General features: G+C 40.4%; 4 protein-coding genes across 15 annotated transcripts; 2 read left to right on the forward strand and 2 right to left on the reverse strand.

Annotated features, from left to right (window-relative positions):
- Window positions 1–50: 50 nt before the first annotated feature.
- LOC105694264 (ceramide-1-phosphate transfer protein) lies at window positions 51–13,239 on the reverse strand. 3 transcript variants are annotated; one of them, XM_012414758.1, is made up of 7 exons: window positions 13,069–13,239; window positions 12,120–12,325; window positions 11,867–12,042; window positions 11,723–11,776; window positions 5,680–5,764; window positions 262–926; window positions 51–183 (listed from the first exon to the last, which is right to left on the reverse strand). In XM_012414758.1, the coding sequence occupies exons 1-6, from the start codon at window positions 13,194–13,196 to the stop codon at window positions 880–882; spliced, it is 696 nt and encodes a 231-aa protein (XP_012270181.1). In that variant the 5' UTR covers window positions 13,197–13,239; the 3' UTR covers window positions 51–183; window positions 262–879. The 3 variants fall into 3 exon arrangements, with proteins under 3 accessions (XP_012270181.1, XP_012270184.1, XP_012270183.1); XM_012414761.1 differs by having other exon boundaries at window positions 12,120–12,341; window positions 13,069–13,146; XM_012414760.2 differs by lacking the exons at window positions 51–183; window positions 262–926; window positions 5,680–5,764 and having other exon boundaries at window positions 11,211–11,776.
- On the forward strand, window positions 5,683–11,401 carry LOC105694263 (solute carrier family 28 member 3). Of its 3 annotated transcripts, none has more exons than XM_012414757.1 (13): window positions 5,683–5,804; window positions 7,890–8,094; window positions 8,280–8,336; window positions 8,620–8,785; window positions 8,863–9,034; window positions 9,119–9,284; window positions 9,356–9,553; window positions 9,621–9,782; window positions 9,869–9,962; window positions 10,059–10,218; window positions 10,309–10,477; window positions 10,547–10,886; window positions 10,949–11,401. In XM_012414757.1, exons 2-13 carry the CDS (start codon window positions 8,053–8,055, stop codon window positions 11,032–11,034), a joined length of 1,812 nt encoding a protein of 603 aa, XP_012270180.1. In that variant the 5' UTR covers window positions 5,683–5,804; window positions 7,890–8,052; the 3' UTR covers window positions 11,035–11,401. The 3 variants fall into 3 exon arrangements, with proteins under 3 accessions (XP_012270180.1, XP_012270178.1, XP_012270179.1); XM_012414755.1 differs by having other exon boundaries at window positions 5,685–6,075; XM_012414756.2 differs by lacking the exon at window positions 5,683–5,804 and adding an exon at window positions 7,151–7,477.
- Window positions 13,240–14,929: 1,690 nt separating the features above from the next.
- Window positions 14,930–17,772, reverse strand: LOC105704455 (facilitated trehalose transporter Tret1). 3 transcript variants are annotated; one of them, XM_012433674.2, is made up of 8 exons: window positions 17,607–17,772; window positions 16,997–17,132; window positions 16,744–16,914; window positions 16,482–16,630; window positions 16,189–16,403; window positions 15,662–15,997; window positions 15,445–15,580; window positions 14,930–15,376 (listed from the first exon to the last, which is right to left on the reverse strand). In XM_012433674.2, the coding sequence occupies exons 1-8, from the start codon at window positions 17,652–17,654 to the stop codon at window positions 15,089–15,091; spliced, it is 1,479 nt and encodes a 492-aa protein (XP_012289097.1). In that variant the 5' UTR covers window positions 17,655–17,772; the 3' UTR covers window positions 14,930–15,088. The 3 variants fall into 3 exon arrangements, with proteins under 3 accessions (XP_012289097.1, XP_012289096.1, XP_012289098.1); XM_012433673.2 differs by having other exon boundaries at window positions 16,726–16,914; XM_012433675.2 differs by having other exon boundaries at window positions 16,726–16,914; window positions 16,997–17,145.
- Window positions 17,773–21,468: 3,696 nt separating this feature from the next.
- Window positions 21,469–27,828, forward strand: LOC105694279 (facilitated trehalose transporter Tret1-2 homolog). Of its 6 annotated transcripts, none has more exons than XM_012414792.2 (5): window positions 21,469–22,124; window positions 23,313–23,366; window positions 24,449–24,584; window positions 25,652–25,971; window positions 26,225–27,828. In XM_012414792.2, the coding sequence occupies exons 2-5, from the start codon at window positions 23,322–23,324 to the stop codon at window positions 27,161–27,163; spliced, it is 1,440 nt and encodes a 479-aa protein (XP_012270215.1). In that variant the 5' UTR covers window positions 21,469–22,124; window positions 23,313–23,321; the 3' UTR covers window positions 27,164–27,828. The 6 variants fall into 6 exon arrangements, with proteins under 6 accessions (XP_012270215.1, XP_012270218.1, XP_012270214.1 ...); XM_012414795.2 differs by having other exon boundaries at window positions 21,469–21,822; window positions 23,313–24,379; XM_012414791.2 differs by having other exon boundaries at window positions 21,469–21,822.

Below are 27,828 nucleotides of genomic sequence, written 5' to 3' on the forward strand. Positions count from 1 at the left end.
TGCGCCGATATCGCAGTACCTGATCCGCCGTCTCAGTCGTATTTATTTGTTTCGAGACACCTCGGATTTCCGAGTACAACGAGACGACGCTTTTTGCCGCGCAGCTCGTGGGTACCAAAATGGCGGCTGAGGTACCAGCGCGTCGCTCGTCCTGGGCAGCACTTAATTATGTAGATTTCGGCCCTACGCGTAGAATATCCAGGCGATAGAATTATTGTTCTTCAACCTTAGAATATGGATGACATGCCGGTAATGAATTACCTGATACCAGTTTCAGGGGTGTGATGAAAATAAAAAGTCCACGTTTAAGGGTTGGCGTCGGGAGGTCCTAGGTAGGAAGATCCAAAATGGCGGCGCCCTTCCTCGGTTTAGAGTTTCTCATCTCGGGCGGATTCCGACCCGTTTAGCTGGCATTCTTAGAGGATTTCGGCAATCGATGCTCGCAGATTACGTCGTCCTGAGTCACCGAGCCAGTGTTTCGGTTACTGTTTTTTATTTAATTACGTGACTCTCCTGGCGGCCATTTTCGCCGGTAGTCCGGTCACCGGCGCAGTGACGCCACCAAATCCGAGAATTAGGTTAAACCGATGCCATTTTCTTCGAACCCATCGCTTTTGCGTCACTCGCGGGTTTCTCACTCGCAAATACGACGCATTATGCTCCCGTCGAGTCCGCCATAGCGGAAGATCGGGATATTTGCGTACTCCAGATTTAGTCGCGTTTCCCTCGGCGTGCAACATTGTCTCCTCGATTTCTTAATTCGAAAACCCGCCGCCAGGCGGGGCGCCGCGCGATCGCGAGGTACGGAAGAGTTTCGCACCAAATGCATCTAGGAATGTGCAGGAATACGTGGCTATCAGCTTGCAACCGAGAAAAACGTTACGTCGTAGAACTCGTATCGCTGGCGTAGGTCGTTTCGCTGTGGACTGCAACAAAAAAGGAAAAAAAAATAGAATGAAATGTAGGTTTCGTCGAAGTGGCATATTTCCACGAATTTCCGACATACTTCGCTGTCGCGATAGACGTCATGTCGAGAAATCCGAGCAGCAGCTTTGTCGGGAATGCTCGACGAGTGGATTATTTTGGATCGAATTGGGCGAGTCTCCGGTATCGTTTAGAGTGCAAGGTTATGTACGATGAGCGACTTAACCTCAAAAAAAAAAAGGCGTTTCAATAATGACGAATAAAAGAACGTATCTCGTCAAACTTAACCTCTATCCGGCTTGTTTCGGATTTCTTAATTTCCCTGGCTGGATGTTAAATTTTAATGCATGAATTATGGATTATTAGTGTATAAATTTGATTCTAAAGTGTAGATGCAATGTTGTATTTTTTCTTTTTTCCTTTTTTCCTTCGCAGTTGATATCGTCCCAGTCAAGGCAATGGAATCCGTGCGCGGCAGCACGTCGAGAATTCCTGCCGGGAGGATTATTTTGGATCGAATTGTGCGAGTCTGGTGCATCGCTTAGACTGCAAGGCTGCATAGCGCGCGCGCACGAATGGAAACGAAGTATGCAATTTGATCTAAATGTCGAACGCGCCGGTGCAACGTTGCTAACGTCACGCGTGCGCCCGTGATCGGACGGACGGATGGACGAACAGACAATCTGGCGTCTAGACGAACGAAAATAATAATGCGGCCTCCGTCGGATCAAATTGTTGTTTGCGCTGGTAACAGTCATAATATTTGTTAACGCGCTGTACACAAGTGGGGTCTCGTACGGGGAATTAGAAGCGGCCCGAAAGTAATCGGGACCTAACTGGTTGCGTCTGGTATTTGAGACGCCACCTTAATTATTATCAGGCCACCCGAATCAAAGGGACATCGTGGGCAGGATCTGCAAATTCAGGGTTTCAGGGAGTAGTATCCAAGATGGCGTCGTCCCTAGAGCCGCTCGGCCGCCATCTTGGTTCCGCGGATACGCGAAACGGCGAAGGTGAATCTCTCGGGTTATTTCCTGCGATTCGCAGGTGTAGTGGGATCGTGGACAGGATTTGCGAATTAAGGATTTCGGGGAGTATTATCCAAGATGGCAGCGTCCCTAGAGTCGCTCGATCGCCATTTTGATTCCGCGGATACGCGAAACGGCGAAGGTCAATTTCGCGGTTTATTTCCTGCGACTCGCAGGTGTAGTGGGATCGTTCGGTCTCAAAAGTGGACATGTAAATTCCGTAAACCTGCGATAAGACGGTTCAGGATGACCGGAGCGGGGGAGGTCTTCGAATTATTCAAAAATTCGAAGGTGGCGGAGGTGGAGACAGAGGACATTAGAATTGTAAAGAATATAAACCGCCGACGCTTCGAATAATCGAAGCTTCGGCGTAGTCTCGGGGAATTTACATTGTACAGGCTGATAATCGGGGAAGATAGAGGAAACCCGGGACCCGGGAATCGCGGGGGTGGTCGAAGTCGGATTGGCCTTCGAGAGATCGAGACCAATTCGAGGAACCGATCGACGAATCTGGAATCTGGAATCGATTGCGCAACTTCGATCACCCACGTCGACGACCCGGAGAAATCCTGATGTGCATACGTACAGTCGTAGATTTCGATGAACGAATCCGATTACCAGACAGGGCACAATGTAGGGGACCAATTTGGACATTATTTTTCCTTTCTTTCGAGGCGACATACCTAAGCGCGCCATCTTGGACAACCTCGGCGTCTGCACGCGTCCGCGAGATTCAACGAGGTGTTTAGTCTGCCTAAGATTTTGCAGTTTGATATATTTATAAACACGCAAGCAGAGTCGTCTGTTGGTCGTCGGGGATTTTATTCAAAGTCTCCGACCCCGTCCTCCCGAAACACGTTGGCCTTCGCGCTTTCGGATCGGTAAAATCGATCTTTCTGGTTCTTTTTTATACGAATAACTGCCTCGGGAATCCGCCAAGTTGGCGAAAATTCCCAGCGCAAAAGTCGAGCGATCGTACGTTAGCTTTTGAAACGATTAGGAAGGGCCCGTCCCGCGTCTACGTCTTATTTTATCGCTCTAACGAGGACGCCATGACTCACGTAGTACCGCCTCGCAGATTCGGCCCGAGCCCTAAATGGCGCATCGGACGCTGCGGAATAACTCATCGCATACGCAATTGAAGGGCGCGAACAAAGTTATAAGTAGCCCTCCTCGAGATTTTCCGGTTTATATAGTAATTTGATACATCTTCCGCGAAGCGGACAGGTTTTGGAAACCGGCCAGGAGTTTGAAAAGTGTAAAAAACCTGGGATTACATAGTTTCAAATTTGAAGACCCCCCTAGAAATCCGCCGACACTTCTGCCAAGTTCTTTAATACCCACCCGCGCCGACCTTCGTTCATGGTCTACCTAACCTCAAACCGAAAGCGATCCTAACCGAAGTTTCTGATAATTCTTCCAGCTTATGAATTCCTAATTTAGAGGGCGGTAGAAGTGATGCAACTCTGCAGGATAATTGCGGATGATTCGAGACTAACCGCATCTGCTTCTAAACGAGCCGCAGACTCCATCGAGCTCGAGATACGATCTTATCGGAGAGGCCGCCGTATCTTAGCGGAAAATGAGAAGGCAAAAAGACGAGCCTCTAAGCGTTTCGGGCGTATCTTTGCGGAAAATGAGAAGCGAAAGAGAGGCGAGTCTACTTCGCTTCCGGAATTCGGATCCCCGCCGAAGACCCGGCGATCCGCGGTCGGAGACAAAACGAGAGACAATATACCACGGCAGGATCGCGGGAAATTGCGATTCCCGCAGCGGAATTCGACGCGCGGAAGTACCGAGTTGCTCGGCGCAGTCGTAATTGTAAACCGCTAGCCCGCGGCGATCATCAGCGAGTCGAGAAGAGGGACGCAAAACGCGAGATCCTCCACTTCGTCCTCGATCCGAGACCATCGTTTCCGCCATCTTGATGCGCCACCTTGAACCGACGCCGCGCGGCGTCGAATTCTTGCAGTCGCTTCCGGCTGCGGCGTCTTCGATTTTTAGGCGCATCAGGCGAGGAAATTGCGCTTCCTTTAAATCTGTTTCTTTTTGTCAATTCGGTTTCGTGGTCGGTCCAAGAGACAAACTTGTTTATTGACGGGTTAAGGTGAAGTGAAACCCCCTTCAAATAAGTCGATTCGAATACAACACTTTTTTTTTAAGGGTATTAGACCAAACTGCCCAAAACTTTGACACATCACTCAAAAACTTTGACACATTCAAAATTTGGATTTTTTATACAAATTTGCCAACTCAGCCCAGACCAGAACCAAAATGGCGTCGAGCTCTCATATTTCGATCAATATACAATTATCGAAGGCTCTGATACGAGAATCGAAAGGGTCAGGACAATTTTACGACAATTTGGAACACTCTGGCAATCGATAAACTCGCATTTGAACGGGAAAAAGGCAAAAAAAGTGTTGTATGCGCTTCTATGCCAAAACGATGGGAATACGAGGTCTCGCAGTGAAAATTTAATTGACCTGGAAATCAGAGATGGCGCAAGGGGTCCCTCTGTAGTCAATTAGGGCCCCAGAAAGCATGAATCCAGAGGATTTCTGGAGTTTTGTTTCGATTTCTTTATAATTATTGTACGAAAACGACAGGTGGAGTATGCCATTTGGTGCAATACCCAATATAATTCGACACAGCTGTCAGTATAAAAACCAACGTCGATTGATGTCGATCAAGTTCCTCGGCGTCTTTCACTTCACCTTAACTCCTGGACAGACTAAATACGTAAGTGAGTCAGATACCGGGAGGTTCTGGAAGGGTGACGCAAAAGGACGGTTCGAAAAATCCCCCTAATGGGACGCTTGAAAAAGAGACCAACAGGCTTACGGGGCCTTCTTCGAAAATCGACTGGACATCGATGATGCCTTGGTTCGCCGAAGTCTTTCGAATATCAACGCGAGATGTGACGTCTAGACGGCGGCACGTGGCCGTAAGAATCCTAGACGCATAATCATCACGCATACGAAACGCGGAACGCAGTTCCGCATAATTCGGCGGAACTTTATGATTCCTCCGTACGATTCTGCAAAAGATTTCAGTTTTACGTTCTCGGAAGACTCCGGACTTTTGCTCCCACTTCGAGAAATTGAAATCTTTTTTAGGTTATCTTATGGCCGCGCGCAAGAGGAGGAATTTCTAGGAATTTCTAAAGATATGTTATAAAGCCAAGGATTCGCACGATTATGCGAAACTTTCACTCTGGACAATTCTGCAAGGTATTTGATCTTTACCATCTCAGAATTCTCCGCAGCTTTGGTCTTACTTCGAGAAATTGAAATTTTCTTTTAAGCTATGTTATGGACGCGCGGAAGAGGAGGAATTTCTAGGAATTTCTAGGGATATGTTATAAAGCCAAGAATTCGCACGATTATGCGAAACTTTTACTCTGGATAATTCTGCAAGGTATTTGATTTTTACCATCTCAGAATTCTCCGTACTTTTGGTCTCACGTTTAAATGTTATTTTAGATTACATTAAGGTCATGCGCAAGCGAAGGAATTTCCAGTAATTCTGTAAGAAAATGTTAAGCCGAGGATGAGCGCAAAACGGAGGGACGATTTTTTCCTCGTGTCAACCTCGGAAATGGTTACACAAGTCTTGGTTTGAAGGTAATAGCCTCGTACAACTTGCGGAATTATGTATGTCATCGTGCTTGACTTGTTAAGAGGTAGTAAGGTATGTTTTCTCGAGACGAAGTATTTTCACTCACCAGGAGTAGTCTCCCTCAAGCAGGCGAACACGGAACAACGTAACGTCAAGAGATGTTGAGTGAAACATTTCCGTGAATCCGGTGGCTAAAAGAAGAAGCGAAAGAGATAGTTTCCAACGATTGATGTACATATGTATTACGATTGGTTGTGCAAACAGAAAAGAAAAGAATAGAGACATACGTCGCACGTTTTTCTTCATTATACGTCTCGATTAAATTTATCACAATTAAATATGAAATAATAAAATTGAAAAGGAAAATTTACGGATGCAGATAAAAGTTCAACAGAATCCAAAATACTAAAATATCGCGACAATAAATGTGGAATATTAAAACATAGATGAAACATAAGTAAATGTGTAAATTGAGCACTTATTGTTGCACCGCTCGTGCACCGTATGTATACAATTCTAAACGATTATTTCGCTATCGATCCCTCATCGATCATCTATTGACACCCGGCTGGTATAACCTCATTAGAAGTGATCTTTTATCAAAAATTTCGAATCGAGTCTGGTCGAAAAAAATTCTTATCACCGATGTTTATCGCCGTTTCCTTTACATCTGTTACAAAAAAATGCACCTTCAATGAAATGGATAGTTCTATAATTGTTAATTAATTTCTATAGCGAAGGCGAATGTTCTTAATGACCTTCTAAATTTTTACCGCGACTTTTTGCTCTTATCGACAGTGTGCAGTTCATTGCGAATGTTCCTTAAAGCCTATTTAATTCTTGTCTAAGTATTGATAAGACCTCGAACTACGCCGAACGTGGAAACTACCTTCGCTCTGGAAAATGACTAGGAAAAAAAAAAAAGATATATCAACCAAAAGCGTCCGTTAAAAGCCAAAGTAAAAATTCTTCACGCTTTTGAGATTGTCTTCCCTAGTAACACAGAATAATTTCTAAATATTTGTTTGTAATCTTTGCTAAATATCTCAAGCGACAGATTTTTCAAGATTTCTTCTAGATTTCATTCGAAGATATCTGAAATATTTGTTGAAAATCTCAGTGACATATTTAGTTTCAATAATTTATAAACATATATAGAGATTATATTTTTTAATTTATGAACATATAATAAAAATTCATTCCTTTTACTTCACGATTATTATCGGACATTTCATTTGGTATCAAAAAACACAAGAAATTTTTGTAATATTTCCGTTCCGCTATTTCATTATGGGAGCAAAACGTGTGATTTTGATTTTAAATGTTTTTAAAACGTTTATAATGTATTCGGCAGATAATATTTAAAAAATACTCATAATAAAATGAAACGAAATGTTTTGTATATCTGTTAGAAAAATATTATGAAAACACATGGAGCTAATATTATATAAATATTATAGAGATAATATTCTAAAGTAAACGTTTTGCAATTATTTAAAATGTCTGCTAAATATTCACAAAACGCACGACATTCGTTAAATATATAGAAAATATAGGACAAATATTTTGTGCTACTAGGGTTGTTCCTTTTGTTTGACGAAGCGTGTCGTTCTATCGTCATATCTTGGATTATCCAATTTTACAGATATGACGATTGAACGCCATTTCATAAACTCAGTCTTGCGGCGGTTCTCTCTTGAGCATTATCAATTATTATCACGGGATTTAAATTCATACGCGACCACTGTTCTTCATACTTCTTTCGACGATTATAAAGCGTCACGTTGCAAACTATTACTTAAATAAATTCTTAACTTCTGTGATTTACACGAACAAGAATCAGAATCTACGCAGAGTATCGGACAATGATAAGCACAAATAATTGATTTGACATATACGGAAGTGTAAGAAATAATTATGTATATCTAGCGATCAACAATTCTGCAGTAAAGATTCGAAGTTGGAAAATTTCACCTTAATTATCACATCTTATCTAGTCACTCGGTATTTAATACACGTCTTCAGTGTTTTACAAGTTAAATAACGGAAGTTGAATGTCATGTTCATTGAGAATTCATTATTTTTAATTGTTTAACATTAAGGGGATGCGACTCGCCGGCTTAGACACACCGTGATAAAGTTACGCAGGATAAGCGTTATCATTAATACCTCAGAAAGATAGCGATCCAAACGAGCAACATTGATAATGAACAATTAAAGTTCCTCGTGAATCTCTGAATCAAAAGCGTTTAACGAGCGTGATGCTTGCGCAAGTTGCGGAAGGACATTTTCATAAAGTTTAAATTACATTTTCAGTCACACATTGGTGGAGAAAATTTCTTCAAATGCGTTTCGTGGCGATAACAGTGTCGAACGTTTCGGCAGAGAAATGTTCATAACGTAATTACGACATTGCCGTCTCGGAAAAGCAATTTTCCCGTGTCGAAGTGTGCCAAAATTTCTGCCATATTGGAAATTTATGGAAACGATGTCGGGCGCCGTCAACTACGGGTTCGCCGAGGTTGGTATCCTTTTCCTTATTACCGTGACTCGAATTGACAAAATAAAACAGAATTCCGTTAGTTCGGTGACGCAAATGCAGTCGGATTTTTATCGGCCGAAGTAACGACCAGATCGTATACATTTGCATGTCCTACTCTTCCAGGAACTTCTGCAAGACGTTAATTCTTCTTTTTATTCCTTTAGGACCCCGACGTGGAGATGATGGAAAAGGGGACGAGGAAAGAGCTGAATCACGAAAAGGTGAGATTCGGGAGAATTAATCACGTAAACAAGGATTAAAATCAATATCGCTCTACATACTCGAGTCGATTATTAATCCCACGGATTTGTGAGTTCATTGTTCGATTGCACCCTCAAGGACAGTGGAATTGTCCAGAGTCATTGTTTTGTGCTCGATCCAAATTACTTCCACCTTTTTTTCCTTTTTTTTTTAAAGCGAAACGCCCAGCTGATAAAAACGCGCGTTAAAAGTTCTCGACTACCTTAGGAAGTGCAGCGCTAATGATTTTCCATTTTTCATAAGGCCTCGCAGCTTTCCGAGAGTACAAACTGCTTAGCCAGGTTTAAGGACGGCTTGGAGGTTCTCTTTTCGAGAAATCCGAGATTCTTCGCCATTCTTGGATGGGCGATCCTCAACTCGCTCGTCTTCGCTTATCTCATTCTTGCGAGCTTGCATTGGACTAGAAATAGTACGTCTTAAATTGTGTATTTTACATATTTTTGGGGAAAGTAACCAGAATTATTTGGGATTTACTTGCATTTTCAGCCAAAGACTGCGCCTTTGAATGGTGCGATGGATTCGGAATGCTTCTCATAGTGTTAGGAATCACGTATTTTGGGTTACTCTACTATAAAGTCTTCAAGAGGTATTTAGGAAAACCTGTGACTCGGTGCTGCAGACCAATTTTCCTATTCTTGAGACGAAACTGGGAAACCAAGTGAGTCTCGACATAAAATCAATCACTAATGTCAATAAGTCAGAGCAGATAATTTTCAAATTGGGCATATACAATTTCTTTAAGGTTCATCTTTTGCACGTGGAAGACCATAACGCAATTTTTGATACTGCTCGGTATAGTTATATTTCTCGTTTTCGACACCGTGGGCTCAAGAGACAGGCTCATTAGTTTTACCGGACTAATTGTCCTCCTGACTTTGGGTTGGATTTTCTCGAAGCACCCTGGTCACGTGAGTGCTCAAACTGCAATTAGCGTGCAAACCTCTTCTCAGCAAAAGCTAACATTTCTCTATTGCTTCAGATTAATTGGAGGCCCGTAATTTGGGGCCTAATCTTGCAGTTCTGTTTTGGCCTCTTCACGATCAGATGGAACGTAGGTCGTGCAATATTTCAGTGCGTCTCTGAGAAAATTGCAACATTCCTAGATTTTGCAACAAATGGTGCCACCTTCGTGTTCTCCAATTTCCTGGTCCACGAGAAAGCCGTATTCGCATTTTCGGTGAGTTCGTCAGAATGACTGATTTTCTCCTTTCCTTCATCCGCCTTACTTTCCATTGTCGTTCCAGGTATTGCCGGTAATCTTTTTCTTCAGCTTGATCATTCAGGTTTTGTATTATTTGGGAGCCATGCAGTGGGTGATCATGAAGCTTGGTTGGATTCTCCAAGGAGTTTTGGGAACCACTATCTGTGAATCCCTTGTTGCGGCCGGAAATATCTTCCTAGGAATGGTAAAAAAATCTGCAAATTTCACTCTCTGTACCTTAAAACATATACGACTTTTCTTGCCTGATTTCTCCGATTGTTATTCTATTAGACAGAGTCTCCGCTTTTGATCAAACCATATTTACCCAACCTGACGTCTTCCGAAATCCACGCTGTAATGTGTTCCGGGTTCGCCTCGGTTTCAGGTATGTTTCTTGAAAACGTACTTTTTCTCTGTATTTTGAATTACGACTGCTGCAATACTGGTAACGTTGTTTAAAAAAAAATGTATATATATATAGGTACCGTATTAGCCGCTTACATCGGCTTCGGAGCACAACCGGCTCATCTTATCACGGCATCGGTAATGTCAGCACCTGCATCCCTCTGCTATTCGAAACTGTTTTATCCGGAGACTGAAAAGAGCTTGACCACCTTCAAAAACATTCCGCTACAAAAATCGTAGGCGCTATTATGCATTTCTAATTTGTCTTAATTTTTGCTCTGCCCTTAATTCGTGTAATTCAAATTTATTAAAAAAAAAATGTATAGTGATGATTCTGGAGTTCTGGACGCAGCCACGAAAGGAGCATTGGCAGGGATTCCCATAGTTCTTGGAATAATAGCCAATATAATAGCTTTTGTTTCCGTCATCGCTTTTATGAACAGTATTCTCTCTTGGCTGGGAGTTTTAGTTGGAGTCGATGGTCTCACTTTTGAGGTGAGACAGTAACATTTCATTAGATGAAAATTTCTTTTTTTAGTGTCTAATTCCCGTTTGCTCTTGCAGTTCATCCTGTCGAAAGTTTTCATGCCCCTAAGTTGGATTATGGGAGTGCAGTGGGATCAATGCGAAGACGTTGCCACTTTGATTGGTCTGAAAACAGTTGTTAATGAGTTCGTGGCGTACCAGAAATTAGGGGAGTTCAAGGAAGCAGGAAAATTATCCCCTAGAACTGAAGCTATTGCAACTTATGCCATTTGCGGGTTTTCGAATCCAGGATCGCTGGGAATTATGATCGCACTTCTAGTAACTTTAGCTCCAGAGAAAAAGGAACAAATTACGCGAGTTATCGTCAGGGCTTTCTTTGCTGGCAGTGCAGTTTGCTTTCTTACCGCCAGCATCGCAGGTAAGGCAGTCTGCACATTTATTTGACATCTTTCAACGGAAATGCGATATTTATTTTCCTAGGAATGCTGATGAATGAGGATTTTTTCACGGACACAATGGTAGCAAGGAACTCTACTAACGATACGACTATGTTTCATAGTAATTAATATTTCGTCAAGGCCAATGTTATTCACTGTGTTCATCTTCTGTTATGTTAAAATGAAATTATCTTGTTTTAAGGCATTTTCTAAGATGACAGTTTAGTAAAATATTCCTGATTCATATCAGAAAGTGGCGCAATGTTTTGAAACGCACGATTTGTTAAGAATGAAAGTCAAGATCATAAATGCATTGATATATTATATGTATAGTGTAAATAGAAACATTGTAACAAAATGTAAATATTTTGAAGTTTTGCTAACTTAATCTAAATGTAATACGTTTACTGTGCATCACAGACTTTATACGAGAATGGGTGCAAAAACTGAGCATGTATACAAATACTTGTCATCTTAAATCACTGATGAATCAGAACGGTGACTCAATTTTTTAATCCTGCATGGACGTTTCCTTGTTCCCACTTTACAAATATACACTTCTATTTTGGGCACTTTTCAGATTACGATTTTTCCCCACAATCGTAGAAACAGACAGCGTGAAAACGTGAAACTTCTGCGCGCGAAAATATCGTAAACTGCAAAGGGTAGTACCGTAAAAGGACCAAATGAACAACAAGCAACGTAAATTAAAAGCGTTGCTTATTCTGTTCATTATTAGTCTTTTCCACTACGTCAAGGCATGGAGTTGATGAACCTCGTAGAGACTATGAGTTCGAGTGAACACAACGGCAGTTACCTCTAACATTTTCGGTAAAATATCAACATTGCGCTGAACATGTTCTCCGCAGACCTGAAAACATAAGAAACAGCAACCGACTAAAAATGTTCAATTGTGCAATGCCACAGAAACAGTCCTTAAAAATATTAAATTGTATCTCACCTTTTTTAGTAAAGCTTCTCGTGTAGGCAATGTGTACATTGCTACAACAGCTGCGGTTCGCACAACCCAAGGATGATGCTTTGCTAATGTTTTGCCATAAGCTTCTTGACAACAGCTGGATGTCTTCTCCGCATCGGTTAAGTCACCCAAGCGTTGCATGAATTCTCTAATAAAATCTTAGCATAATTCCCAGTCAATAAACAAGAGATAAAAAAAGGTGTTCTTCATTCAACTGTACAGTAAAAAATTATACCTAGCCCACGATGTAGCCGTAGCAGCGTGCGAGCCCCATTACTCGAGTCGGACTTCAAGATCTTGCGTTGTTTTTCATAACTAATCATCGACTTGATCGTTGTGTAATTATCTCCATCCGTTTTCACCTTTTCCGATAATATATCAATTTTCTGCTTCAAATCGGAGGAGACAAAGCTGAATACGCTTCCCATGAGCTGGAAAAATCTGCGCAGAATTCACACTGCGAATTCCTGTGTAAAGAGTATCCGCAATGGTCATGGGAGGACAATGAATTATGGACTCAACCAAGTTCTTAGAAGAGTGCATTCAACTTTATACTTCGAAATCAAATTAATAAAAAATCATTCGATGTTACCAAGTGATTAAAATGCAAGTTTCTTTAATTCCACAATAGCAAAATATTATCAAGTAATTATGTTGCTAAGGAAGAATTAAATTTCAGAGGTTAGGCCACACATTGCGAAATTCTTGTTAATATAGGTGGAACGAGGTCTGAATATACCAGCTGCTGAATATAAAGGAAGCGATAAGATAAATTACATAAGTATTGGATATGCCTTCACCGTTATCTCTGACAGAGAAATGTTTCCATCGTACATTCATTAAAACATACTTTATATTTCCAAAATATATTATGTGTAGTGGCTTATCAATATTCTTCCCCATAATCAAAGGAAGTGGCGTGCTGACTCAGAAACTGCATTTCAAAACTGATAAATACAAGCTTTACAACAAACAGAAAATGAAAACTGGAAGCTCTTCTTTCATGATCGCCTTTATCTAAATATTAATTATTACAGAAATAAATGAAATGTCCTGAAATACTGTAATGAAGTAAATGGTGAAAAAGAAATCAGGAAGAGCTGACCATCCGTACTGATATCGCGACTGACGATAGTGCAGGTTTCGCTCATAAAAGTGAGGTTAAAAATCCGAAATAGACTTACTTGTTTAATTCGTTATACGCGTCCAAGTAGGCCTTAATATCAATGTCATCGTCCTCAATGAGAGCACGTTCGAAATGATCGTGGACCACTCTCAAATCGAAATAACTCACTTCCGTACTTTCCGCCATATTTCGACGCTCCCTCCGGTTGTTCCCGTTTGTCAATCCGACAAGTTCGGCACTAACTGACAATAACAAAGAGTGGAACTAGCAGAGATGAGTTGGGAGATTGCTCACGAACAGGGTCACCGATCGGTACTGTGCTGCCCCCCGGTGGAGGACGCGGACAGCTAATGCACTTGCCACCTAATATCCCCCAATGGCGGCCCAATTCAGGGATCCTCCTCATTTCTGCTCCCAACTCATTTGTTCGATAACAAACATCGTTTAACATCTTTTAACATCTCTTACCAACAAGTCCAGCAAGACCTGCGGCGATGAACTACCCATGATGACCTGAAAAAAAAATGAAACCTGTTGTGATCCACCTAAACCTGGAAAGGGGCATAAAAGAACAGGCAAAAAAGAATATTAAAAAAAATTCAGGAAGTCTGAGATTAGACAGCGAATAATTTACTAAACATCAAGAATATTAATGGTAGATTGATCTCGTTAAATTGACTGAGCTAGTATTTTTCATATCACTAAGTAAAAAAAATCCATTTAAATGTAGAATCGACAAACTATAATCGAAATGATCGTTAGTCGTCTCTTTTCCATCAACCCTGACAAAGTGACATAGAAAAAAATAGATGGGAAAACGTGGCGAAAAAATGGATGGCTGTCCGTTCGAAAGAACGGAAGACCATCGTAGTTGTCCTCTTCTTAAGGGGCCGCTTCAGCATATAGTCTCTTTGACTCTTGCAGTTTCTTCGGGCAGAGCCCTCTATGTCTCGAACGCTCGGCAATCCCCTGATTTTTCGTATTAAAAAGAATCACTCCACGAGCAGATCCAAAAGCTAGCAAAACGACAACCTACGATCCGAGGATGCGCAGCAGTCCGTGCGTATTGCACATTTATCCGGATTCCCAAGCGCGGTCTAATTATTTTCATATCTGAAAGAAAATTGTCACAATTACGGACATGTTACAAGACGAACATTCTCCACCCTTCCGGAAGGGTGAACGATAAAAAAGTCCCAGGTTTAGGATCTCCCCCCAAACCTCCGAGAAGAGATCCTACCCTGACTCTGCCTGTTTACATCTAAACGTTCACTCCAGACAACTATCCTCCCTAGCTATATCTAAAAAATCAACCGCATTCATTCCAACACACTCACTCCACGGTTCTTTTACACTCCACCCGAGGGCAAAGAACCTAATCCTAGGGAGTGCATCCCGGGATGCCCCCGACCCTCGAGTTTAGTACTCGCCCTCAAACGCATCATCGATTGCCATCGCCGGTTGAATTTAAAAAAATTAAATTAAAACGTGCAATCGGAACCCGGATGGGTGCACCCCCTCGCCATTTACGGAGCCTCCCCTGAACCTCGTTAGGAACGGGAATGCCGTCGGTCCTTGAGAAATATTTTACGCCACGTTAGTTTGAATTCGGAACGTAGCACGCAATACGACCCTCGCCATTCTCTAAACTGATCGCGGCGTCTCATCACGGCGGCTTATGCGGATCAACTGCCGGTCCGTCGGTCCGGCCCGCGACCGCTGGCCGGACCCGGCTCCCAGATTGGGCCTGACCTCGCCTAATGCGGAAGCTGGATCGCGGCCAGAGATCGCCATATATAGGGGTAACTCATTTCTAGCAGACACTTTAATAAGTGTCAATTCACTTAATAAACTACGTGCATCCATTACTTAGTGCAGTAAACTGGATATTTTAATTAATATTAAAAACTAGTGTTTCATGAATTCTAAGCCATTTTATATAAAAGTAAAAGCTGGTACTTAAATTAATTATCTTGAAGTGTTAACGTTGCACTTAATAATAAAGGCTTTAAATAAATATAGATGAAAGAATTCTATGTACAATCTTAATTCTACTCGGTGTATAATACTCCTCATTTTCACGTACTCCCATTAAAGCCTTGTTCAATTTCTGTTTTTGTTTTCTTCAAGGTCTCCGGCAATGCCAATGCTATGAAAAGCGTCGCGGCCACCGAAATCGCATCGTAGATGTATATTGTTGCAATGGGATCGAATCGTATGAGTGTAGGGTATAGTTGAACAGTGGCAAAATTATAGAAACCGACCAAACACGTTGTAGTTGGTCCCAAGATGTTCACGAATCTGGTTGGATACAGTTCGCCGATCATGGCCCAGGGCAAAGATGTGAACCCGAATGATCCTGTGGCCTGAAATTAAATGCAATTTTTAAAGCACTGCTTCCTAATATCGATAATTTTTTCCAGAGATTTCTTACCACGAAGAAGAGGATGCAAGCAAGTGGCACGCCGGAAGTGTAGGAATTTTTGAAGAACTGCTGATGTACTCCCAAAACTGCTAGGGAAACCGACATCCCTACACCGGAGATCAGAGCTGCTGGTCTTCTACCAACTCTGCAGATAAATTGAACGATTTAATTAATTCGTCAGAAATTATTTAACAACCTGAAGACTTCTTTGTTTTCCATACAGCACCTGGTCCCGCAGACAACCAACACGATGCTGCCAATTAGCTGGACCAATCCAATGACAACAGTCACCACAAAAGGGTCCTGAACAATTCCCATCTCAGTAATAAAGTCAACAGCATAAGCGATGATAACATAAATTCCGCAAAACTGTTGGAAAATGAAGAATGCATTTAGGATCAAAAAGGGTTTCCAGACTTCCGGAATCTTCAAGGCTCTGGCTAATATCCTGAGTCTATCCCAAAACCGTCTGAAAGAGGATGACCCGTTGCCCTCCTCCGCTATTATCATAGTCGAGTCCGATTGCTGATCAGTGTTTGACACAATCATTTCCACATTGGACCTAAAATCGTTCCTCCATTAAAAGTTGAATATTTTCTGGTATTACAAAAAAGGAATTTAAATATCTAATACTCATTTCACCGCAGAAACAGCATAATTTATAGAGGACGCAAAAAGAACTTATTGTTAGTCTCGCGGCAAATACACCGTAAAGTATATGTATAGTTACATCCTTAGGAACCTTTGTAGTACCGAGAGTTGCTGTAGCGAGTCAGTTCTTGAAATTCTTGTAGAAATTTCGGGGTCTCGAGTTTGAGTCCCCGCAAACGTAACAAGGATTTCTTGGCCTCCTCTTCTTGTTTCCTCTCCAATAAGAACCTTGGACTCTCCGGAAGGAAGTAGACGGCAGCGCTGGCGGACATTAACGGCACTATTGTTGAAACGATGGCGACCAGTCGCCAGTTGTTCTAGAGTTGGAAAATCATTCGCCGAAGGTCATTCCAGTTAGGTATGGCGGGGTTTCTGTCGGTTTGAAATGTGAATACTTCGATAACGAGGCCCAGGAGGTAAATTAGCATGATGCCGAGGGCATTGAAGAGGCTCGATGCTGACGTCAGTGCTGCCGTTAGGCGAGGTGTAGAAATCTCCGCAACGTACACACTACTTGGTGCCGAAGCCATTCCCATAGACAGTCCTGTCAAAGTGACGTTAACGGACATTTTTCAAATTTTCTCCTCAAGCCTGTTGGGTTTCCCCGGTCTACCTCTTCGTGTAAAATTTCATTTTTACGTTTCGCATGCGTTTTACCGGTGATTAGTCTGCCGCAAAGAAGCTGAGGCGCGTTATGGCTGCTCGCAACAATGACCCAACCGACACAGGCAACGAAACTTGCGAAAACAATGGCGACGCGTCTTCCGAATTTCATGGTTCCAATGCTGATCAAACTGCCAGCAGACTGCGACACAACCGTCAGAGAAGCTGAAGAAAAGAAATCCCAAAGTGGAGTTAGGACTGAAAAGGGAGTTCCCTAGTAACTTCTTATTTGCAGAGATTTTCTCACCAAACAATGTGGCGTCGCTTTGGTTTAAAATTATATCCGAAGAGCCGTCCACCAACAAAGGCAACGCTACGGCGGAATATCCCATGTTCATCCCGGTGTTCAGTACACATGACAATGCCACTGATGCATACAAAATCTAAAACAATGTCCTTTCCATAAATGTACAATGTATCTTGAAACTTCTTAAAAATAAATATTTATAAAGTGTCGAATAAATATTTAAGATCACAGGAGCCCAATTTTCCAGTCCTACCGAATTCCTGCTTACGGGAAAGTCAAGAAAATCGTCTGAAAATTTTCTTAAGGGGATGTGAAAGTGGCATCCGAAAGTTCAAACGTTCATAAAACTTTTCTACAAACTGGGTGTCTCAAATCGTTTCATACTTTAAAACGTGAATATGGAGACCCTAAGATAGGTCTTGAAACTCTTGTAGTATGTAGAATCTTGTAGTCTCCCTATTCACGTTGTAAAGTTTAAAACTATTCGGTAAACCGAGTTGGGAGAAAAGTTTTATAAACAAAACCTCTTCGACGTTACTTTACTATCACCTTAACAGAAATATCGTGCAGAATGACGTTAAATAATAATTTTTCTGAAGTCACAACATACCTGTAACGTGACTTCTCTTTCTGGACATGTCGGGTACGTGAGCAACATCTCTCTCTGGGGTAATAATTAGATCGTTAATAGATATCTTTTCTTATTTAATTTTGTATATACTATTTCACGATTAGTTGGAGGTGTCTACAGACACGATATTTCATCGCGAAAACGAGTTCAGGACTGGGTCCCCATTTTGCAGGTGATGAGAAATAAGTACATGTTAGCGAGCTGTTATCAGGAGTATATAGAGTTGATAGATACATAAAGTCGTACATAGAGGAGGTAGGTACAAACGTGTGTTGGTTTGGAATTTAAAGACATGTGCTAAATGAGTGCCAAGAGTGAAGCCGACTGTATAGGAAATGTATAGTGCATATATCATCCTACGTACCTATCATCCCACGTAATAATAGTACCTGCGCATTATCGCGAATGTATGCACACCTAAGATCATCTTCATTTCATGTGACGTAATTTGCTACGATTTTTTTTTATATCGTTCCCTTTGTGCTCTCTGAGCTATCGGTGATTGGTCTGCGTCGATTGTCGGTAATTCATGAATTATGAGAATTTGAGGAATGCGAAAAGAATGGCCGATTTTCTGGAAACGGGCGATGATTCCATTCTCTGCATCTGGAATAACAAAGACGACGCGATGAAATAATTCCTGACAAGTGTAATAGATTTAGCTCTTGGTGATTTTAAAATATAGCACCTTGAGAACAGTCATGTCGGTTTAATGGCGTCCATTGCGGGGGATCGCATTATGGGAAGAGAAAGAAAAATCAAAGCTGCGGTCGTTGTAGACATGCAAACCGACACTTAAAGTAATTCAGATCTCTGCTTTAACGGTGCATAATATTTCATAATTGGCCGTATAATTTAGTTTGGTATCGCGAGATTGAAAGAGGGAGACAGAGACGTTCATTAACAGACTTTGTGTTCACTTTGGAGCATAATTTTTACCATGGGTCCGCTTGAGTCGAAACTTTTAATTCTATAGTCTCTCTAAGCCTTCTAAATAGGTTTTGAGCTAATACAAAGAAAGGTAACATTTATATTATAGTTGAGGTCTTATTTTAGACTTCTACTTTTAGGCCTAAAGTAAGAATTAATTTCCATTAATTTGAACTTAGGACCTCGAAAGTAGGATATGAAGAGTGAAATAGGATTAAATAAACTTACGTAAGTTACGCAGGTTTAAATTAGGGGAACAAATTTTTATTCGGGTCAGAAATGAAATTCTCAAGTTTTGACCTGAATAGACTTGTTTGATTTGTCATTGTGCAACAAGGGATCAGGGAAAATGATAATTTGATAATATGAGGCGCAACTTGTCATCATTTTAATTCCAGTTCTGGTATCATCGTGGCGGCACGCGGTCTTTCGAATAACAGTTCTGCCGTTCTTTCTGACGTTACATTTAAGCCGATTAACAGGGATATATGAATCACAATGAATTACTATAGGAATGCGCAAACTAAGTCCAGGGAATTTGCATCTGCCGTAATTAGACACCATCCTCTGATTCATTTAGCAGGAAATGTTACAGAACAACGAATGCAAATTGTGAGAATGGCGAAATTGTGGAATTTTCGCGTCCACGAGAAAACCTATTTAATCAACCTGATCTTCACTATGCAACTTCTAGCTCAGATGTCATCATTTGATAATTCCGTTTTTTTTGGCTTCATATCATTTCGAGATATCAGCGTGATAAGCAACATCCAGTGACCTACAGATTCCAGTTTCGGAAATAAAAAGAGTAACCTTCCTCTTCCCGCTTCTTCCAAGGTTTACTCGGGCATTAATCCATGATTTATCGTTAAGGATTAATGTTTCCTTTAAAAAATCAGTTTCTTCGGAAGTGATTTCTTTCTACAGATTAGAGCAACCTTTTGTCTTCTGGTTGGAAATCAGCAGACCTGGATTAAATGAAGATTCTTCACGGTGATGTCACTATGGATTATAAGATCACTTATAAATCGCAGTTTTCTCAAGAATAGAACAAAGAAATTAACTTTTTCCTTTACCTCTTCCAAGGCTTTCATTATTTGCCAATTCGCGAGGTAAATGGAAATTTCTTTCGTTGGGGCACTTATTTTCCTCTTTCTTCGCGTCCGTAAAGTTGTTCGAGCTGTTTTTTATCTGCAAGGACGTATGTACTTTAAGCATATATGCTTTGTCTTATTATATAATTCCATTTGCACGCTCGCATGGAGTTTCATTGAACCAATAATCCTGGATAAGGAATACCAGTCCTCTATCTTTAATTACTCACTTCGTAAACCGAGTTACTGTGTCGAAATGGAGGTGTCATTGTAAAAAGTGCATGTCAACATCCTGCGAACATCGAAGTGTCTCGACGGAGTTATTGACTCACTTCTGCCTTAATTGGTTATTATTAGCTTAAGTATGTGATTTTCCATTTAAAGATTTAACTTTAGAAATAAGCCTCTTCAGAAAGGTCAAGGAAATTACGCGCAAACCAGAATGTTCTGCATAACGGCATACCGAGGATACGTAATTGCAAAGATAGAAATCGGTATTTACCATTTTTTTACAAAATATACGAGATGGAGAAGACGTAATACGCTATGATAATTATGAGTGCGATTGGTTAGTTTGGATGTGCATGCAAAACAAATGGGGGATTTCTCAATGTCGACTAAGTGGAGGCTGCACTATCCGAGAAATACTATATTTTATACATGTTATCCATCTCTTCTATCTTCTCAAAATATTCAAGAATACACTCGGCAGATATTTACACAGATGTCTCTAAATGTCGCTAAAAATGCCGTGTTTATTCAACTGCAACAATAAATATCTGCGGGGCTATAATTTATTTTTAACAATTTTGGGGAAGTTTGCGGTTCCGCAAGTCCGCGTAGTGTACGACGCCTCCGAGGGGTGGCGACACCGGTGCACCATCTTGCAAGCGAGACTTTTGTTCTAGAAAAAACAATAATTACACTGTTTTAATTCAAATGCAACATTAATTTGCATAGAATAATGCATTAAATCATGCTGAAGAGGACAAAAAGTTAGCTGATAAATGTCTACTCGCAATTTATTGGCTAACTATACGTCATCGGAGGAATTGAAAATCTTTTGGGATTCCTTTGTGGAAACGCCTATGTCCGCAGAAAAATCGTTCCAGAATAGTCTAGAAACCTGCAATTCTTCTTTAATCCGAGTCCACAAAGACGCGATTACTCTTTGCTCAGAAAATCCGCAGAATGAGGCCTTGCCGATGACTCCTTCGAAAGCAGCTTCCAAGGCTGGTCGGTCGAGGAATATTCCAACTTTGTATCAGCTAAAGCGCACATGGTAGTAAATTATGCTATAACAGGCGGATATTAATCGCACCTTACATTTTCAGGTCAAACACACATAATGCCGCGTTTACTCTTAAACTTTACCCAGTCGCTAATTTCACAAACCGATGTTAATCGAGGGAACAGTCGGCAAAGAAGACGTTCTGCCGATACGACATGACGTTACCGAAGAAACATACGACTCTGTCGGTACATTAAAAATTCTCCAAAGAATCTTCCACATTCGGCGTTAAATTTGTACCATTGATTTTCAACAATGTTTAAAAAAAAAAACTTGGACGGCATTTCCCAATCAGAGATGCCTAGTAACGTGCCGTATACCTAGATAACAATTATTGGTCGACGCAGAGATGTATTTTCTACAATAGGATAAAAAATTGTCTATAATAATTCGTTTCTTAGTACCAAGTCCAAGGAAAGTCCGAAAAGATGGCGTAAACGTCTCACCGACTCTTTATAACCTATTTATGTACGCAATCTTGGATTACAAACAGACCTGTTAGTAATGAAATGCGTCATTCTTCAATTAGTCCGATTACTAGTAATTAGACAACGATCTTGTTTTCACTGATGCCATTAATGATCTGCGTAGAATTGTTCCATTGACTTGAAGGGAGAGAAGAGACGTCATTATTAGGAAGTTAGGGCGTTGTTCGTTACTCTTCTTTCTCGCAGAAATGCCGGAAAGTTTTCGCCAATGCTGTAATGATAAAAGGCCAGTGATAAACGCAATCCGTGGACATAAGCTTCGGAATAAGCAAGCTTAGGGCAGACCGGTTCAACGGCGTCGCTTGGAAACTACATCAGTCCAGTCTTGTCTCTCATCAAGTTATCTCGCACCTCTAAGTGCTCTTTCGGTGCACTTAACAGCACTTCATCAGGTGTTGTTGTAGTATAGAACATATAAAATAGTAAAACCGCCTTCTATTGAAAAATGAAAACGTCTCAACTTCAGTGGAAAAGATCAATTAATTAATGAAAAAGCTCAGTTGAAATAAAATGAAGTAAATATGAAATTAATCGAAGTGTTCTTTCGGTGCACTTAACAGCACTTCATCAGGTGTTGTTGTAGTATAGAACATATAAAATAGTAAAACCGCCTTCTATTGAAAAATGAAAACGTCTCAACTTCAGTGGAAAAGATCAATTAATTAATGAAAAAGCTCAGTTGAAATAAAATGAAGTAAATTAATCGAAGTGTTCTTTCGGTGCACTTAACAGCACTTCATCAGGTGTTGTTGTAGTATAGAACATAGAAAATAGTAAACCCGCCTTCTATTGAAAAATGAAAACGTATCAACTTCAGTGAAAAAGATTAATCAATTAATGAAAAAATTCAGTTGAAATAAAATGAAATAAACATGGAATTAATTAATTAAATATTAATTGTTAACCGTTGAAGGAATAAGTTTCGAGTGTTTCCTGTTTGAAGTATCTATTTCTGTTTCTCGAAATGCAGTCTCTGACAATTTTACAAGTACTTATTTAGAAGAATCGAATTATTCGGAGTCAGTGGAGATTTAAAGTGATATTCATATCTAAGTTGAAATTTGGGCGAGATAAATTTTTTACAAATAACGCGAAATAGGGAGATCGAAATTTTGTTATCTAACGGAGATGATTGCACGTATTTAAACCGACGTCAGTGGGTTTGAAATTGATCTTCGTTTCGTAATAATTATCATTGCAACATGGCGCTAAGGCGCTGGTGGATTTCGACATTGTTGCGCGTGTTACCCTGAATAATAAGACACATTGAAATAATAACAAAATTTCGGCTTAGTTCTATATTTTTGTAATGGAGATTTTCTGGGTTCCCCTGTTAATGCTAGTCGGATAATTGCGTCCAAGCCCTAGTAGCATAGAATAATTTCTAAATATTTGTTTGTAATCTTTGCTAAATATCTTAAGCGACAGATTTTTCAAGATTTCTTGTAGATTTCATTCGAGGATATCTAAAATATTTGTTGAAAATCTCAATGACATATTTAGTTTCAACAATTTATAAACACATATAGAGATNCTTTGAAATATTTTCAAAACGTTTATAATGTATTAGGCAGGTAATATTTAAAAAATACTTGTATTAAAATGAAACGAAATGTTTTGTATATCTGATAGAAAAATATTATGAAAACACATGGAGCTAATATTACATAAATATAATAGGGATAATATTCTAAAGTAAACGTTTTGCAAAAACTTCAAATGTCTGCTAAATATTTACAAAATGTAGGATACTCGTTAAATATTTTGAAAGTATAGGACAAATATTTTGTGCTACTAGAGAGGAAACAAACGGCAACTTATTTTAATAACGATGATCGATTTGCGGGGATAATGACATAACACGTGCTTTAATTTATTGCAGATCTTAGAGATGGAGGAAACCGAGTTGGACCGAAGAAGAGGTAGAAATTACCAAGTGCGTAAGCGACCTCAAAATTGTTAATTAACATTATGAAGTTACTTGGAATAAATGGAACATAATTATCAATTAATACCAGATTCGTCTTTCCCCGTTAAATTCTACGAGAGTTGTATTGTTTAATCTTATCAAATGAGTTACTAGAAGGGGTAGTAAGACATTTTTAAGAAACAATCGCACGCAACTTGATAATTACTGTCGGGGAAGTGTATTCTTTCTTAAAAGGATTCTTTTCAAGGAATATCAGAAATCCTCTCTTTGAGGTCATCAAAGTCTGCAGATATATCACTCACTGATGTCTTTTTATCTTCGAGAAAATATGACTGAAGGTCTGATAGCGTTATCGGCCACCTAGAACTTGCCCCCAGCAAAGTGCCGAGGTTAATTAGTTTAGGCATTTCTGGAATCTGACTTTCAACACATGAGGCGTGTAGAGCGCCCACGACAAGTACATATATTCACAAGTTTACCGGAGAATAAAATTAAATTAAATTCCTTCAATGGAAAACTTAAAAAGAAAGGAATAATTTAACAGCTCTACTATGAACAAGCCTTGATCTATGGAACGACTTTTTGACAACAATTGAAGATTTATATTTTTATTATAAATCAGGCGAGTCCTACGCATATGCTAATTGTCCATAGAAAAAAATCTCATGATCGGTTCCGTCTCTCACCGATCATTTCATAACTCGAGTATATAGCATTACGTGTTTACGCACTTACGCGACATACGCATATTTTCATTTTTTGCACGATTTAGTGGGACGAATACACGTTTACTGACAGTATCCTTTCAAGTCAATTTTATGATTACACAGCTCCGTTCGTGATTATAGGCTTTGCGGAGCATATTATAAATCGCGTCATATCACTCGCGTTCTGATCGGAAACTGCAATTATTGTACGTTTAACGTGCGGGTTAAACATGTAATTAAAGCAAGGAATGTAATTTTGTACTCTGTTGTAGTGTGTCGATCCGTCGAAGATGATGAAGATTAACTCTTCAAGTATATCCTTGAGATTAGTGGCCTAGTAATTTGCATGTGTATCGAGAATACATGAATACGTTTTTACAGATGCTGATCGGCTTCATTGCAAATTTGTCGGTTCTGGGACCAGCAATGGGTATGGGTTATAGTGCCATTGCACTTCCTCCCCTGACTTCCCCAACGAGCGAATTAAAAATGACACAGAATCAGGCATACTGGATAGGTTAGTAGAAATTAGTCTATATGAAGTCACCTAAGTCGAAATTTTAGCCCTACTTTGAACCTTTATGGTCTAAGTAAGACTTATTTTGGTCCTATTTCACTTGTTATCCACCTTTCGCATTTCTGCGATCTACATAATACAAATCAAGTCTTAGTTTAAGGTTAAAATTGGAAGAAATAAAAATGTCTCCCACAATTAAGGTCTGAAGTAGTACCTCAACTATACAGATGTTAAATCACAAACCCCATTTAAAAGGCCCACAATTAGTTCTAAGTAGAATAAAAATTTCGACTCGGGTGTTCACTCGGAAATCAGGCAAACCGATATCCATCTTTGAGAAGTAATTGCTATGAATTTTATATAATAAACGGGAACGTTATTCAGTAGCCAGTGACGTTCGGTATTAAAATTTCTGAAACAATGATTCGACGATTTCTAACGATTTCCTGGCTGTGTGAACCTGGAATACATTTTGACGCACAAACAAAATAAACAGGCTTGTTCGAACGTTTCTGTGATGTAGATGTTTGTGCCATGTTGAGTTTTGTTTGTGCCATTTATTTTACAAAAGTCAGGGCTGTTAAAAAAAAATAAACAAATTTCGAAAATGACCATTTTAACGTTTTCGAGGTTCTAGGAGGTTCTGAATTTTCCTAACGTCAGAGAACCCATTAGAGTCGAAAAATCCCAATTTACACGATTTCGGAATTTGTTTATCTTTTTGGACAGTTCTGGTTTTTGTAAAGAAATGCCGCAAACAAAACTCAACATGACACAATCGTTTACATCACAGGAACGTTCAAATAAGCCTGTTAATTTTGTTTGTGCCTCAGACTGAATTCCAGGTTCACATAGCCCGATTTCCCGAGTAGAAGATCATTTTCTACTGATTTGAAATGCTTTTCAATGCGTTTAAACGTTGTCACTAGTTTCGAGCAATTTCAGCAAACTCCATTCTACGGCATATGTTCCTGATGATTTATAGCATTAAAACGCATGATTTTGTGAGGGAATAATGACAAAAAATTTCGATTTAGGAGAGAAATATTAATATCCGACCTTTTCAGCTAGCTCTGCAGCCGTGAGTGTCCCAGCGGGCTGTTTAACTTCGAGTTTCCTGATGAGACGAGGAAGGGTGCCGACTCTCCTTACGACGTCGATAGTTTCCTTGGCAGGATGGCTCCTCATCTACTTTTCGGCAAATTACGAGCAGATCGTCATTGGGCGTATTTTATCTGGAGTGGCGATAGGATTGGCTTCAACCCCAACAACTGTTTACGCAGCAGAGATAGCGTCCCCCAAATTAAGAAGCACAATGGTGACCTGGACGAGTGTGGCAATCGCAATTGGCATCCTTGTCGTGTACACTGTAGGCTTCATCTTCGAAGTAAGTCTAAAATGTCATTTCATACATAAAACAAAGGACTTCATTACGCCCGTAATCACGAAAGTAGTATAAGTCAACAATCTGACAGAAACGAATTTATGTTACACTATGTGTCGGGTCCATTTAAATGAAAAACGTGTGAAGTTTCAAAGCAAAAGAATTACTTAGGCCCTTTTTACAACTGTCGGTGCAATTATTGCTTGAAGAAAATAACCTTAAGTATCTTTGGATCCATACTTAACGACCTTTTCAGGATAACTGGAGGATGGTAGCTCTGATATGCGGAATCTTCCCTTTTCTTGCCATCGTTTTGCTTCTCGCGCTGGTCCCAGAATCTCCAATATGGCTGCGGGATAGAGGACGCCTCGACGAGGCCATCGAGGTGATGAAGAAGTTCCGAGGAACCCCCAAGGGCAAACCAGCAACTGCAGAAATCCTCGAAGAGCTTGACGTTATGCGGAGGAACAAGGAGCTGAAGTGGAAGCACATCTTCAGGAGGAGCTCCCTGATGCCGTTTTTCGTGATGCTGAGCTACTTCTTCTTCCAGCAGTTTTCTGGCATCTTCGTGGTGGTGTACTACGCGGTGGACATTGCGAAAGAGGCTGGAGTGGTTGCAGATGGATATTTGGTGGCGGTGCTAATCGGTATCACGAGGCTTTTAGCAGTCTTATTGGTCTGTTTCGCCTCTAGGAAGTTCGGTAGAAGAAAACCCTCCATCTTGTCTGGTGCTGGGATGACGATTTTCATGGGGCTCTTGTCGATTTATGTGCTACTTCTGGATAAAGGTTACAATATCAACGATGGCGGATTTCTACCCATCTTTTGTCTCCTGGGGTACATCTTCGCCAGTACTTTGGGATTCCTTGTGATCCCCTTCGCGATGGTCGGAGAGATTTTCCCATCCAACGTTAAAGACATCCTTTCGGGGGTCACGACTGCCTTGGCTTATGTCTTCAGCTTCTTCACCGTCTTCATCTATCCATATAGTTTGGAGACCATGGGGAAACATGGGGTTTTCTTCTTCTACGCCGCCATGTCTCTTTTGGGCACGGTCTTCGTCTTCACGCTTCTTCCTGAAACCAGAGGAAAGACGCTTTCAGAGATTGAAGAACTCTTCGTGAAGAGAAACAAAGATGCCGAGGAACCGGAGAAGAAGGTCTTCACCTTGAGGAGTGTCACGGCTGAGTCTTAGAAGTCTCGAAGTGGAGTCGTCACAGATCTCTTCAGCGAACATGACGACGGAATGCGACTTGACTTCCTTCGAGGTTATTTGTACTGAAACCGAAGAAGTTTTTATTTATTTTTCTGAAGCCAGGAATTTCAAGAAGTAGATGAGGACCTCATCCCAAAAATGTGTTTCCTGAAGAAGGGAAGACCGATATCCCATTTATCGGGAGGGAAATACGTTTTTCAACTAAGAATGAGCGTTAATCAAGAAAAACGTGCGCACAAGATCGAAGCGAATCCAAATGGAGATACTGCCTCGATATCTTGACGACGTATCAAGAATTTAGGCGACAAATTACCGACACTATAGTTATTTTAAAGCCTGCAAATCTATCGGCAAATCGATAGAGCTGTTAACAAATTAGCCGTAAGTTAGTATTTAAGTAGACTGCCAAACTGTCAACTAAGAGTGTCCCGAACAATGTAGCCAGATATTAGAATATCGAGTTCTACAACAACGAGCTAGTTAACTTTTCTACTAATCGAACTTACGTCAATTATTGCAAACAATTGACACTGGTAAAGGTTAAAATACGTAGCGGACAAGATTACACCCCAATAGCGAATAATCGTGTTTGATACATTTTATTAATAAAATCTTAAATAATAAATTAACAAATGGAGTAACAA

This window comes from Orussus abietinus, unplaced genomic scaffold (genome assembly GCF_000612105.2).
Source record: "Orussus abietinus isolate OABI.00-Male unplaced genomic scaffold, Oabi_2.0 scaffold6, whole genome shotgun sequence".
NCBI classification, from domain to species: domain Eukaryota; kingdom Metazoa; phylum Arthropoda; class Insecta; order Hymenoptera; family Orussidae; genus Orussus; species Orussus abietinus.

Excerpts from the sequence above, each read along its gene's own strand:
- LOC105694263 (XM_012414757.1), top strand. The coding sequence starts at position 8,053 with ATGGAAACGATGTCGGGCGCCGTCAACTACGGGTTCGCCGAG. Across the intron at positions 8,337-8,619 it reads AAGAGCTGAATCACGAAAAG|GCCTCGCAGCTTTCCGAGAG; the intron begins GTGAGATTCGGG and ends ATTTTTCATAAG. Across the intron at positions 10,219-10,308 it reads AACATTCCGCTACAAAAATC|TGATGATTCTGGAGTTCTGG; the intron begins GTAGGCGCTATT and ends AAAAATGTATAG.
- LOC105694264 (XM_012414758.1), bottom strand. The coding sequence starts at position 13,196 with ATGGCGGAAAGTACGGAAGTGAGTTATTTCGATTTGAGAGTGGTCCAC. Across the intron at positions 12,043-12,119 it reads ACGGCTACATCGTGGGCTAG|ATTTTATTAGAGAATTCATG; the intron begins GTATAATTTTTT and ends AATTATGCTAAG. Across the intron at positions 5,765-11,722 it reads TTTTACCGAAAATGTTAGAG|CCACCGGATTCACGGAAATG; the intron begins GTAACTGCCGTT and ends TTCTTCTTTTAG.
- LOC105704455 (XM_012433673.2), bottom strand. The coding sequence starts at position 17,654 with ATGTTGCTCACGTACCCGACATGTCCAGAAAGAGAAGTCACGTTACAG. Across the intron at positions 16,915-16,996 it reads AAGCGACGCCACATTGTTTG|CTTCTCTGACGGTTGTGTCG; the intron begins GTGAGAAAATCT and ends TCTTTTCTTCAG. Across the intron at positions 15,581-15,661 it reads TTGGTTGTCTGCGGGACCAG|AGTTGGTAGAAGACCAGCAG; the intron begins GTGCTGTATGGA and ends ATTTATCTGCAG.
- LOC105694279 (XM_012414792.2), top strand. The coding sequence starts at position 23,322 with ATGGAGGAAACCGAGTTGGACCGAAGAAGAGGTAGAAATTACCAA. Across the intron at positions 23,367-24,448 it reads GAAGAGGTAGAAATTACCAA|ATGCTGATCGGCTTCATTGC; the intron begins GTGCGTAAGCGA and ends ACGTTTTTACAG. Across the intron at positions 25,972-26,224 it reads CTGTAGGCTTCATCTTCGAA|GATAACTGGAGGATGGTAGC; the intron begins GTAAGTCTAAAA and ends CGACCTTTTCAG.